Source organism: Chrysemys picta, chromosome 10 (genome assembly GCF_011386835.1).
Source record: "Chrysemys picta bellii isolate R12L10 chromosome 10, ASM1138683v2, whole genome shotgun sequence".
In the NCBI taxonomy this organism is placed as follows: domain Eukaryota; kingdom Metazoa; phylum Chordata; order Testudines; family Emydidae; genus Chrysemys; species Chrysemys picta.
In genome coordinates this window covers 77,651,216-77,664,655 of record NC_088800.1, presented here as the reverse complement: position 1 = coordinate 77,664,655, position 13,440 = coordinate 77,651,216, and the positions used below count along the sequence as shown (strand labels likewise).

At 44.4% G+C, this 13,440-nt stretch overlaps 1 protein-coding gene across 7 annotated transcripts in view; it reads left to right on the top strand.

The window, feature by feature from the left end:
* Positions 1 to 1,653: 1,653 nt before the first annotated feature.
* IQCE (IQ motif containing E) overlaps positions 1,654 to 13,440 on the top strand; it is a 46,499-nt gene continuing 34,712 nt past the window's right edge. For 3 of the 7 annotated variants that reach the window (XM_065560137.1, XM_065560135.1, XM_024102303.3), the window contains exons 1-9: positions 1,654 to 1,926; positions 5,078 to 5,125; positions 5,917 to 5,959; positions 7,168 to 7,308; positions 7,788 to 7,922; positions 8,725 to 8,795; positions 9,550 to 9,663; positions 10,323 to 10,370; positions 11,774 to 11,844. In XM_065560137.1, the coding sequence (XP_065416209.1) occupies positions 1,885 to 1,926; positions 5,078 to 5,125; positions 5,917 to 5,959; positions 7,168 to 7,308; positions 7,788 to 7,922; positions 8,725 to 8,795; positions 9,550 to 9,663; positions 10,323 to 10,370; positions 11,774 to 11,844 (713 nt within the window). In that variant the 5' untranslated portion in view covers positions 1,654 to 1,884. Of the gene's footprint in view, positions 1,927 to 3,623; positions 3,871 to 5,077; positions 5,126 to 5,916; positions 5,960 to 7,167; positions 7,309 to 7,787; positions 7,923 to 8,724; positions 8,796 to 9,549; positions 9,664 to 10,322; positions 10,371 to 11,773; positions 11,845 to 13,440 lie in introns of all 7 variants that reach the window. The other 4 variants (XM_065560136.1, XM_065560134.1, XM_065560138.1 and 1 more) reach the window with 3 other exon arrangements.

Below are 13,440 nucleotides of genomic sequence, written 5' to 3'. Positions count from 1 at the left end.
CTGTACAATTCTTTATGGAGGAGAAATCAGTTACATTTGGGGTGTATCTCAAAGAACCATCTCTTTAATCCCATCTCCCCAAATCATCAGGCTGGCCCTGGTGGTCAGGAGGCAGTTATATTTGGGGAATGGAAAACTACAGGCCTGTCCAAAAATGGTAAGGCTGACTCTGTGAGAGGTGAGCTGGAAGAACAGTTCCCACTTGATCTGAATTCAGAAGTCTGTCACTTTTTTCTGAAAGCAAGACCCTGAGAACCTCTGGGAATTTCTGCTTGCTGAAGGACCACTTGATGGCACTATTGCTCCACATAAATACCTACAAAGCCCCTTTGGTGTTTCTCATCCCAATATGATTTTTAAAGACATCAGGTAAGTGTTAATGCTCTTTTTATTGGGTTTAGGGTTTGCTGGTTTTCATTGTATTATTCTTACTTTAATAAATGAGATACAGCCCCATCCTGAGTGCTTTGTGTGGGATCATGCCTCTCAGCTATCCCTCATGATGAGAGAGAATACTATCCCCACGCAAGCTTGAGGTGTAAATTATCAACACTAGAAATGTGGAAGTTATAGAAGTGTAATGTAAATGCAGCGAAGCTAGCTTTCTTGTGTCCCTTGTCATTGCCACTGTCCCATAACAGGCCTTGTGCTTGGGCCTTGGCAAATTAAAGATACATATGCCTACAATAACCCTTTCCCCCAACATTTTCCCACTGTTGCTACTACTAGTTCAGTTCCACTATTGGTATCAAGTATAAGAGCACTGGCATAAATAAGTAACAGTGCTGGCTTTTTTAGCACAAGGCATTTGGAACTTCTCTGCGTAGGGTTAGACAACAAGGTGGTAAAATACACATTGGACGCTGCAAGAGTGCAGTCTACACTAGCACTTCCAGTGGTAGAACTGGTGGTAGGTAGTAACTGGGGAATTTTGGAGTGTAGACACAGTCGTCTGTGTGTCAATTGCAGCAAGATGCGACCCTTGAAAGAAAAAAATATATAATGGTAAATAATAGAAACCAGGATACCAATAATACTTTTCACTTCTATGGTGCAGTCCATCAGAGGATCTGAAAGCACCATACAAACATTAATGAACTAGGTTTCACACATACAGGAGTGAGGTAGTAACTCCCTTTTACAGATGGAGAAAGGAGGCACAGAGCAGCTGACTGATTTGTCCACGGCCACACAGGGAGTTGGTGGGGGGCTGACTGAGATTCATATTTAATCCTTTGACGTCTGGACCTGGGGCTTTAAGAAAAAGACCAGACTTTGTGCCATTGGCCAGACTGCGTGAAGACCCACATATGCCATCTGTACATGGCCTTCAGCGCCAGCATCTGGTGCTGCGGGGGGCCTTGAGAACCAGCCCTCCATGGGGATCAGCGTCTGACCATGGCCCTATTGGGGAGGGCCCAAAGGAGGGTCCCTCATGTTGGGTGCCAGGCCAGACTCTGTGCGTGGGGCCCTTGTGTGGGTGTCTGGCCCTCGCCTGGGTAACCCCATCAGTAGGGCTTCCCCAGTCCCTGCCTGCTGGCTCCCCAGCTGCTCCCCTGCTCTGTGTTCTCCTAACTCCGAGCAAACACTTGGTTGTCCCAGCCCCGTAACGAAGCCGCTTCCCCAAACCCCGGGTGCAGAAACGCTTGGCCCGGGCGTCCCGTGCCCTATTCATCCGGGTATTGGCGCGGCTGCCGCGGCTGGTTGCCATGGCCTCGGAAACCCGGAAGTTCTGAGGGGAGGGGGTTCGATCCAGGCCGGGACCGCCGGACGCTGCCCTCAGGCCGCCCTGTCTTCCCTCCCGCCTGGTGACATGCACCTGCCGAGCCCGCTCCCCCGAAGCGGCTCCTGTGATCCGGACGCTCCCTGAGCGCCGCTCGCGCCATGTCCCTAGCGACCAGCGAGGCGGCCACGGAGGGGGAGCTGGTGAGCACGGGGACAGGGCACCGGGGGAATCGAATGGGAGCGGCTGGAAGAGGGACCGGGACTGAGAGAGATGGGGAGGGGGGCAGTGGGACCGGGACGGGGGGAGATGAGGAGGGGGGCAGTGGGACCGGGGGAGATGGGGAGGGGGGGCAGTGGGACCGGGGAAGATGGGGGGGGGCAGTGGGACCGGGGGAGATGAGGAGGGGGGCAGTGGGACTGCAGGAGATGGGGAGAGGGGGCAGTGTGACCTGGGGAGAGGGGGCAGTGGGACCGGGGGAGATGGATAGAGGGGTCAGTGGGACCTGGACCGGGGGAGATGAGGAGAGCGGGCAGTGGGACTGGGACCGAGGGAGATGGGAAGGAGGTAGAGGGACCAGGGCAGGGGACATTGGGACTGGGACCAGGGCAGATGGGGAGGGGGACATTGGGACCAGGGACAGGACCAAGACTGATGGGGATGGGGGACGATGGGACTGGGGCAGATGTGTGGTGTGTTGTGGAGAGGCTGTGGGAGTTGAAGGGTAGGACTGGGATGCCCACTACCCTAGCGTCCCTGGGGCAAGTACAACCTTCTCTCCAGTAGCATGTAAGGTGGGGCATCATCACATCAATAAGGACACTGCAGTGATGACACCTCACTATGCATTCTTAATATGATGTGCCTGGGATTGTGCATGCTGTGGTGACACCAAGAGGCTTTGACATCATGGAGTGTGATAAGGAACTATCTAGCTCAGTTCCTATTTTGGCATCCATCACCATAGTTTCTGAGCACCTCTTGAGAAGACTCCAGTGATATTGTGCTCTTTCTTCCTCGCTGACAAGAGACGGTGTTAAGTTTTTTTTCTAAATGGATGTGGTGATAGTGTCATGCACTGACACTGTGGTTTGGTGGTTTGACTTCTCTTGATACGATATTTCTCAGCAGCTTGGTGTCGATGCCTCCTCACACTGTAGCGAGGTTTGCACTTGCCGTGAAGATGTCATATAACGAGGGTTTGAAACCTGTGGCAGTTCAGGCAAAATATTGTGAAGTGTTGGATGCGCAAATATGTGGTAAAACTCTTTCTAGGACTCGGTGTAAGGGCTCCTGGATGCTTATGCCCTTGTTGCCACCAGGTCATTCTTGACCTTGGGAAGGACTCTTCCCCTGTCTGTGCTTTAGTGTCCTCATCTGTAAAATTACTTCCCTGTCACCTCCATTGCACTAGACTTCTTGAGTTCATCTGCTGAAAGCCATACTGTTCTATTGTTGTCCAGCACAGTCTTTCTATCTGTCCCTTTTGTTTAACCTCCTCAAGGAGAGAAGGAGATGCAGGTTTTCAGGAGTAGGAGATTCTATCCATTGAAGATTTATATGCACATTAGTTAGTTTTGCTTCTCACCCTCTGTTGTTTATCCATTCTCGTTGCTGCTGTTCCCTATCTAATTGCTAACATAGCCGATGGAGTTTCATAGTGATATGCAGCAGTGTGATAAAATGCTCCAAGAATAACAAAAATAACCTGTCAGTATGCTGCTAGGAACATTGACCCAGGAAATTAAAAACCGCATGGCATAGTGAATGAAATGTATGCCTACCTGCACTCAGCCAGGCCGAAAAGCTGCTTTATCTGTTCTTAATATTTTCTATGCTGCCTTCTTTCCTGTCAGCCAACACTTTAAAATCTGCTTTACCTCTTCTCACAATGAGCTAGATCTGGATCTTGCCTAGGAACAGAGCTGCATCTGTAAGCGCCAGTGAAGCCAGCAGCAAGCGGAAATGAATTGCATGGTACTTTCTGCAAGGGCAACATAACATGAAAATCATATGAAATTGAAATTTTCCAAACTTTCCTGGATATGCTCGTGTATGACAAGTAGGCAAAGATCGTCCATTGGCTCAGTACGAAGAGATCGTACTCTTCTGTGTTGGCGCTGTGTTAAACCAATAGCTATTTTCAGGTACTGTGATCTGAAGGGATAAACATGCGGAAACCTGTCCATCTCCCTATCTTAGATACTTGTATGGCCCCCATCACAGTCTTTAGTGTCTCACAGTCTTTAGTGTGTTTATCCTCACAACACCCAGCGTGGTAGGGAAGTGCTCTTATCCTCATTTTACAGAAGGGAAGCTGAGGCACAGAGGCGAAGTGACTTGCCTAAGGTCATATGGGAAATCTGTGGCAGAGTAGGGAACTGAACACGGGTCTCGTAAGTACCCTAACCACTGGACAATCCTTTTCCTCTGAATTCCAATGCTGACTCTTTCACTGACTCACTGTCTAACACTGGTCAAATCACTGAACTTTGCTATGCTTCTGGTTCCTTGTCTTTAAAATGAGGATGGTGATACTTCCCTCTCAGGGCTTAATGGTTGCTTAATGTTGCAATTGAAAATGTGAAGCAGTGTATAAGCGCTAAGGTATTAATACTGGACTAATTAGCCACCCAGTACTCTTTGGAGAGCCTGTAAGTGGGAGAGTGTTAAGGTTAATATGAGCATCTCTGGTCATATTGCATCTAGAATATTAACAAACACTGAAAAATAGTTACTACTTATTAAATGCAGAGTTACTTGAGAAAGAGGTTTACAGGAACATCATACTCTTTTATTGGACTAAAGGCACTGAAAAGGGGGCATGAAGATATGAAGTTGGCCTTCCTGCCAACTGCTCTGGCCATCCCACCCAGCATTGTCACTAGCTGTCAGAGAAAAGATAGTGATGATTTAAAAATAATAATAGAAATGTTATTTAATGAGAAGTGAGATTTTTATTACAAGCTTAGGAAAATGTTAGGGTTTGCCTGGACGTTTGTCATTTACTTTATATGTAATTCTTATGTTACTACCTTTTCTGAAATTGATTTATCACACTGCAGTGATTTTTCATTCTACACCTACTGATACTGTCTGATATTGTGAATAAGCAGTCCAGGTTGCTGTAGCCCAGGTTTTCAGCTTTTTAAAGTCAGATCTTACAGAGGCTTCCTCTTCAGGAAATGTTTCCCAATTACACTGTCTCTTTGTAAATGCAGTGACAGAGTACACAGTTGAATTTACTGCAGTGATTGTTATAAAAAACGTGTATTATTTAAGTTCTGGTGATCTATATATTAACCAACCATCTAGAGAGCAGAAAAGGTTATACTGTACATATCTACTCCCCAGGGAGATGACAGTCTGTCTGCTGTAACCTACGAATCTGACACAGAGATGGTGAGTTTTATCATCAATGTGCTTTTTGTAAACACTTGAAAAAACTTCTCAGAATCTGCTTGTACCCCACACAGCATATCCCAGTTATGTCTACTGATTATTGATGGATACTTTAGAAAGTAGAGCTAACTATATTGTTCCAACAAAGAATTTGACATGTGGGGGCTCCAGTAATTTCAAAATTCCCATGCTTGATCTGAGACACTTTGTAAATGACATTCAGGGAATTTCTCAATACCATCAAGTTAAGGGACCCTAAGTTGTCTTTCTAATACGCTCTAGTTGAATTGAACAAGTAAGGGTTCTTCCATCTTTTAGGGAATTATAAGCTCCATTCTCTGCCCTGTAATAGTCCTGCACCTCTAAGGGACTTGCTGATTCCCATATTTAAGATGGGCAGGTGTAAACCTCACAGAGTTGTTCAATAAATGAGCAAAAATAGGTAGCTTTGGCTTTGTAGCATGCACCATTGTGGGGCAGCACCTTAATTGTGGTGGGTTGCTTTGTTTTGGTGTCCATTTATTTTCATTCATTTGCTATAGCCTGCTACAGTGGCATTTGAACTTTGGTAAAACTAGACCAGTTGGGATAGCTATGTTGAATCCCTTTTGTTCTACGTGTAGTCATGCACTACAGTCCTGTTTCTTAGACGAGTTAATATTGTTTTATTAGATCTCTGCTGATTTCCCCACTAGAAGTGGCTGCAATTTCTGTTTTTCACATTACTTGCTGAGGTGTTTTAGGAATGGGAGAGTTTGAATACAGAAAGCCTATTTTTCTTTTTCTTCCAGAAACGGAAGAAGAAAACGTCTCATAAACCCCCAAAGTCACCAAGTAAGTGTTACCAAAATTTTTCTTCTGTCTTCTTTGTCCTGAATGAGATTGATCTCCATGGGACACAACACCTTGAAGAGATGCCCAAAATAAGAACATCTGTGATTCTCTATGGAATGCGAAGCCTTCCCAGCTGAGTGTTTATCCTATAACAAGAGACATTTGGCTTTTCTAGGAGTTGGATTGCAGTTTACAGTTTTCTGGAGATTCTTGTGCTGGGCACTAACTGAGTAGTAATGCACTTTTCCCTTGTGGTGGCAAACAGTTTGCAGATAAAATCACTGTTTGCCTTTTATTTCCTTAAAGAAATGCTGTGTCCTTTGTTGTTCCTGGGCAGAAAGAGATCCAAAGTTTTGGGGTCTAGAAGTACTGAAGCAGTGCATCCTAACATCCAATGGACCTAGTGGATTGCAGAGTATGAGAGTCATGGAGGCTACAGAAGGATTTAAGCCATTCCATTTGTCATTTAGCACTATAATTCTGTGGTTAAGGAAATTGCCCCCTGTTGTCATGGAATCCTTAATATCTATAAACTGCAGATAAAATCATTTTTTTATTTTTTAAGTCCATTCCCAGTAAACTGTCTAATATTCAATTTATCTTCTGGGAATTTGTATTTCATACCTGATGTTTATGTGTTTTATAAATAGTATATAATATTTCTAAACAGTGGTTTTTTTCTAACTTGCTAGGTTTTGATTAGGTGCTTCCCTTTCTTTGTACCTACAAACACCTTCTTTCTGAACTACCTATGATTACATGATCAATTTGTCTTAAAAATAGCACTTTTATTTCTGTCATGCCCTTTGTGACATCACTTTTGACTATGCTTTTATTGATGTCATAAAGGCTGTGACAAACTTGCACACATAAAAGTGCTCTCTTCTGTTGAGGCATACAGTATCTTTTGTGTAGGTAGAGCATATATGTATACTCTCTTCTTAATAGATCATTTCAATGTATTAATGTATATATTAAGTCATGTCACCCTGTAGCAACTATTTCTGGAAGGCGGACTTTTTTCTTATTTTGATGTAGCTATGTTCCACTTGCCTTTTGTTGTTGTTTTTAAGAGCTAAGCATTTAAGATGTTATAAAATGTATTTTGATAATTCGGAAGACTGTATCAGGGATTATGTTCAAGAAGGAGAAAATTGTTTTGTGACATCAACTGTAATAATGCTATGAAATATTTTCTTTTGCCTTAGAATCTCCATATATCTCCAGCACATACTTGTATCCTAAAAAGACTGCAGTTTGGAGGTCCTTGAAGGGAACAGGGATCATACACCATGAAAACCCAATGGCTAAAACACCAAGGCAGATGTGGCTAGGATCTCTGAAGCAAGGTATCAGTGTTGTAATTCCATCCACATCTGCAAGTGAAATTTCATAGGGTTTATAATGCAGTCCTGATTTAAGTGGGTTCAGCTTCCATTCAGTCCAGTATAAATTAATCTTGTTTACTCCAGGGTTGCATTTGGTCCACCATAATGTTTTACATTTAAAAGTTTGCTTAAGACCGTTTTTGTTGGTTGATCAATATTTGCATAACTTTTTCTTCGGTGTTGAGTACCTATAGGCTCTGGGATGCCTCCAAACTGAAATTTGTCCTTGATTAGATGCCTAGCTGGAATTTACTTTGCTGGTGTCTGGTTCGTTTGTTAGGAATGAATTTGACTTACATAATTCTTGACGGTATTTGGATATACTTGTTTCTAGTGGGGGTTCGTAGAGGCAGCCAGAGGTGTTCTGGGCTTTGCTGTTGCATTCACACAGGGTGAATTGAATGTATAGTTCTCTGTTGTTGTTTTTTTCTCATTACTAGCAGGTATGAGCCAGGCCCTGAAATCAGACTTTGATGTGGCACATGCACGAACTAACCTTTCCAGCAGCACTCCAGAATATCTAAAGGAAGCTCTAGGCATGAAAAAGCCAAAGCATGCTCGTTCTTCTAGCAATGGTGAGCTCAGAAATTAGGCAACATCGTTTTGTTTAAGGTCCTTGCTTCGGTAAGGCAGCAGCTCCTCTAGTTCTAACCCATAGAACAAACTCTCAAAGGGTGGTTCTCTGAGAGCTGGCTGGTCACATGGTGCTCACTCTCCTTATTTCTAGCTACTTAAGTACATAAGACAGCTGCCTACCTGAAATTCTGTGTAAAGTATTGACTCCCTTTGTTACTTCTCTCTATAACGTGTTTGTGATACATTATGTTACTGTGTAAAAATCAGTTCGATTGTATGAGAAAATCAAAAGGAACACACACACTTGAATATTGCTTTTTCTCCCTTTAGCAATAAATTATACATTTAAAAATCAAACTTCTGTCTGAAAATTTTGTTATAAGTAACACATAAGATTCCTATAACTTACGAGGCTAGAAAAGTTACAAATTTTTCTATTTTTTTCCAAAGTATTGTGTGGCTTTTGTAAGTTGTTGGTTTCAGTATTTTCCATTATATGGTCCTTTAGTTTGTCTTGTTTTTGTGTGGATATTTCATACAGCGACTGCGGGGAGAGAGGTTTGTTGTTTTTGTTGTTGTTGTTTAAAGAAAAAATTGCCCCCAAAATCTGACAGGGGTTTCAGGTGCAGCTGCAGCAGCTGAAACTCTTTCTGTTTTCAATTAATTTTTTTTATTGACTAATTTCAAATTCATGCTCTTGAAGCATTATTTATTATCTATGAGATTGTCATTCAGAAAAAGAAATGCCTGTTTCAGATTTCCTTTCGTCAAGAGTTTTCCTTATTTTGTGTTTTTCTGTAGGCTACATCCCTGGAACACCTGACTACAAAGAAAAGGAAGATATGTATGATGAGATTATTGAACTGAAGAAGGTATGGTTGCTTTGCTACTTGAATAGAAAAAGTCCTATGTGCTGCTTTATCCATCTGTGGGTACCCAGCCCTGACCAGATCAGCGGGGTCTGGTGCCTAAACCTGGAAGAGCCACCAAGCTTCTTTACTTCAGTAATGTATGGACTGAACTGAAACCATGCCTATTTAAAGATATTTCATTTTACTAATGATGTGACAGTCAGTTCTTCTAGATATGGGAGGACCATGAAGTATACCCAAAAGACTGAACAAACCCCTACCTGGACTTTGAAAAGGTTGATTGGGGTTGGTTCCTTTGCCACTTGAATTTCCATAGCAGCCCCTGATTATTCTTTTAATGATTAAAAGTCAGCCAGTTGGGTCTATGTGTACATGAAGACGGATGTTGGGCTTGACTCCTGTGCAAAGCTGAGCCAGGCTCTTGGTTAGAGGAGGAGCTGAGATGGAGGTACCTGTAGACAATCATCTTGGCTGCTCCAGTGGCTCCAGTAAAGTTGCCCTGCCATTGAAGTCTCTTTTTTTCCCCCTCTTCTCCATACCCTGCAACTTCCCCTCTTAATCAGTCCTAATCCAAAGTGATGATCCTCTTCTTGCTTTTCCTTCATCATTAGTGCTAGCTATTTTAATTGGGTTGCTCTTGGTGTCCAAGAGTGAGTTAATTGTAAAAGCTCACAATGTACCTCTGACTTTCTCCTGCCTGGAGAACTTGGGCAGAATTTGTAGATGAACTTGTTATCTTTTTGTTCCATTTTAGACAATACAGGTTCAGAAAAGTGAGGGGGATCGGATGAAAACAAAGATCCGACGACTGGAGAAGGAGAATAACAGGAAGGATCGACAAATTGAGCAGCTGTTGGATCCTTCCAGGGTGAGTCTTGTAACCTTTCCCAGTAGCATAGCTGACAGCAGGGGATGTTAGTTTACAGTATTAGTGCAAGATAGTGAAGGTGGTGTTTTTGAATTTTTAGTGTCAAACTGAAAGGTCAGCCTGTTCTGAGTCAGTAAGGGAAACTCATGTCTCAGACATGAAAAGTCTGTAACATGATGATTCCAACTTGATTATGGTTTCTAAGAACTTTCAAGGTAGGTGTGGTAGGAAAGTACAGGAGGTAATACTAAATCAGGCCTGCCCCTGCGCCCATCATTTCTCTATTCTGAATATCTCAATTGTAGTAATGGCGAGCTTGCCTAAGACAGAGATACAGCTGATACCAGATGATTTCTGTTCTGTGTATCCAAGTTTGCCTTTCCAGTCTATCCGTTAACTGGAAGCACAACATTCAATTCAAGGACAACTTATATGTTATGGTCCTGACTCCTCACCTGTAGAGCAGAAGGAAAACCCTATTGTAAGACCAGTGAGCCTGGAAGAGAAATTCTTAGTCACTATTGTAATGGATGGCACAGAAAATCCTTTGGTAAGTGTAAGAACATGTTCCTGGGCTGGAGGCTAGGAGGAAAATCTGCAGGGAGGAAGCTGAAGAGAATTTAACAAAACTAAGTTGATTTTGTTGTCTTCTGTTGCAGGGCTCTGATTTTGCCCAGACTTTGGTGGAGAAGAACGATACTAGATGGGTAATTGTTTCTTCACCTGCACTTTCAAATATGATTTTTCTCCTTTCCAACTGAACGCTTACTGATAGAAGAATATCCAAGATACAGGAGGAGACCATACAGTTTAATTAGGCAATCATATAAGTGATGTCTTTATTATTGCCAGATATAAGACCTGTAACAAAGGTCTAGAATTAACAGCAATTCAAAGTGCCTTTTCTCATCCTCAGGATGAATGTGTTTGCATCAATACATCAGCTTATTCATAGCCCTGAATTTAACAGAGTAGATGTACATTTGCACTCTCCACCTCTTTTCCCACACCCCCTAATAGTGAATGGATGCAATTATCAAAGTTTATGCTTTTATTTAGTGACTACATGCTATGTGAAATTCAATAAAGACAAGTGCACAGTGCTACCTTTAGGAAGGAAAATTCAAATGCACAACTTCAAAATGGAACATAACTGGCCAAGCGGTAGTATTGCAAAAAAATCCGGTGGTTATAGAGGATCACAAATTGAAGCTGAGCAAACAATGTGATGCAATTGCCAAAAAGGCTAAGATCATTCTGGGGCATATAAACTGGAGAGTTGTGTGTAAGACATGGACAGTAATTGTTATACTCTATTCAGCACTGGTGGACCTCAGCTGGAGTATTGGATCCCGTTTTGGGTGCCACACATTAAGAAGGATGTGGACAAACTGGAGACAGTCTAGAGGAGAACAACAAAAAGAATAAAAGGTTTAGACAACCTGACCTTTGAGGAAAGGTTAAAAAAACTGGGCATGTTTAGTCTTGAGAAAAGAAAACTGAGAGGTGACCTGATAACAGTCTTCAAATATGGGCTGTTAGAAAGAGGATGGTGATTAATTAGTCTTCTTGTCCACTGAAGGTAGGACAAGAAGTAATGGGCTTAATCTGCAACAAGGGAGATTTAGGTTAGATATTAAGAAAAACTTCCTAACTGTAAGGATAGTTAAGCACTGGAATAGGTTACCATGGGATGTTGTGGAATCCCCATCATCGGAGGTTTTTAAGAACAGGTAAGACAAACACCTGTCAGGGTGGGGTCTATATATGTTTGGTCCTGCCTCAGCATGGGGATGGACTAGATGACTTCTTGAGGTCCTTTCCAACCTTACATTTCTATGATTGTATGCTTATGTATTAGTAGTGTTTGCACTCAGCTCTTAATGTGGTTATATTTAAACTAGCTGTTTATTAGGCATCTGGTTTAACTCTCTCTCTCTAAGGATAGCAGTAATGCTTACAGTTTGTTTGTTCTATTACACATATGGCTAAATATTTCTGATTAGATGGATTTAGAAAGTTGACGTGGGATTCCTGGGAAACAGGAATTCTGACTGGAGATTCTGAGATTTCTCTAGAACTGATGAGCCGTGTTCTTTCCTTTCGGTAGGTAATCAATGGGCTGAAGCAGAAGATTCTCAAGCTGGAACAGCAATGCAAAGAGAAAGACAACACTATCAAGTATGGCTCTTTTGGAGCAAGGAAATATATAGGACAAGAGCGGGGAGGGAATTGGACATCCATTTTCTTATGGAGTTAGATTCTCTGACTCCTTGGGAAAGATGAATTAAGTCATAACTGTTGTCAGTAGCTACCTTTGTGGTGCTCTGCTCTTGTTCGATGATGATAACAGTCGGCTGCGTGCATGTTCCCTCTGTGTGCTGCCCCGGCTTTGTGCAGATAGCTGACATAGCAAACCCCGAGAGAACTCCCAATGACCACAGACTCTAGTAAGGTACGAAGGAACCTGAGCCAGGTTTATTGTCAAACGAAGCACAGTAATAGTTTCCTGTAGACTCTACAAGACATACTACGAATTTGTGCCCCCTGGCAATGGACCGGCTCAGTCAGTGGCGGGACTTTCCACTGCCCCCTAGGCCAGACAAAGATGCGCACTCCAGGACCTACTTTTATACAGTTACAGGACAGATTACTCATCCCTACTGACGTATTGAAGTACAGCCACTTGGCTCATTAGGGATCTATCCATCATGCTGTCCTGTCTTTAAGATGCTTCTGCCTGTTCCTTGTTATGTCTGTGGAGTGTCCTGATGTCATCTTGGCACAAGTTCCTCTTCTCGCCGCTTCTGTGAGTGAGGCCTGCCTCTGGCTCACAGCCCAGCTTTTGCTTAGCAATGCCTGGAAGTACTTTGGTTCAGGCTTCAGGCCTCAGACTAGGCCTCTGACACAAGAGTTTATGTTTCAGGGCCTCATCTTACTACAATAACCACATGTGACTCTTGCCATACCCTTCCCAGATATTTTAAACCATTAATGGTCATTCCTTCCTTATCAGATCTCCTGAGGTTACTGTTGTATTAGGGTTACCATATTTAACAAATAAAAAAAGAGGACCCTCCACGGGGCCCTGGCCCCGCCCATTTCCCACCCCCAGTCCCGCCCCAGTCCCGCCCCAACCCCGCCCTAACTCTGCCCCCTCCTCCCTCCCACTCCCAGCCACGCGAAAAGGGCTGCCCGAGCGCTACCGGCTTCACGGTTTGCCGGGTCACCCCCAGACCCTGCGCCCCCGGCCGGCGCTTCCCCAGCACAGCTGGAGCCCAGGAGGGGAAGCGCCCAGCCAGGGGCGCAGGGTCTGGAGGCTGCCCGGCAAACCGTGAAGCCGGTGGCGCTTGGGCTTCGGGCAGCCCTTATGCCTCCGGACCCTGCGCCCCCGGCCGGGCACTTCCCCTCCCGGGCTCCGGCGGCGCAGGGTCCGGAGGTATGGAGGCTGCCCAAAGACCGTAGCGCTCAGCTCTTAAACAGAGCCGAAGAGTCAGGGGAGGAGCAGAGCCGCTGCGGCCGGAGGCTCTGCTCCTCCCCTGACTCTTCGGCTCTGTTTAAGAGCCGAGCTGCCCGAGCGCTACCGGCTTCGGGCAGCCCCCATACCTCCGGACCCTGCGCCGCCGGAGCCCGGGAGGGGAAGTGCCCGGCCGGCGGCTGGGGTCCGGAGGCAAGGGGGCTGCCTGAAGCTCATAGCGCTCAGGCAGCTCGGCTCTTAAACAGAGCCGAAGAGTCAGGGGAGGAGCAGAGCAGCCACGGGAGGGGAAGTGCCCAGCC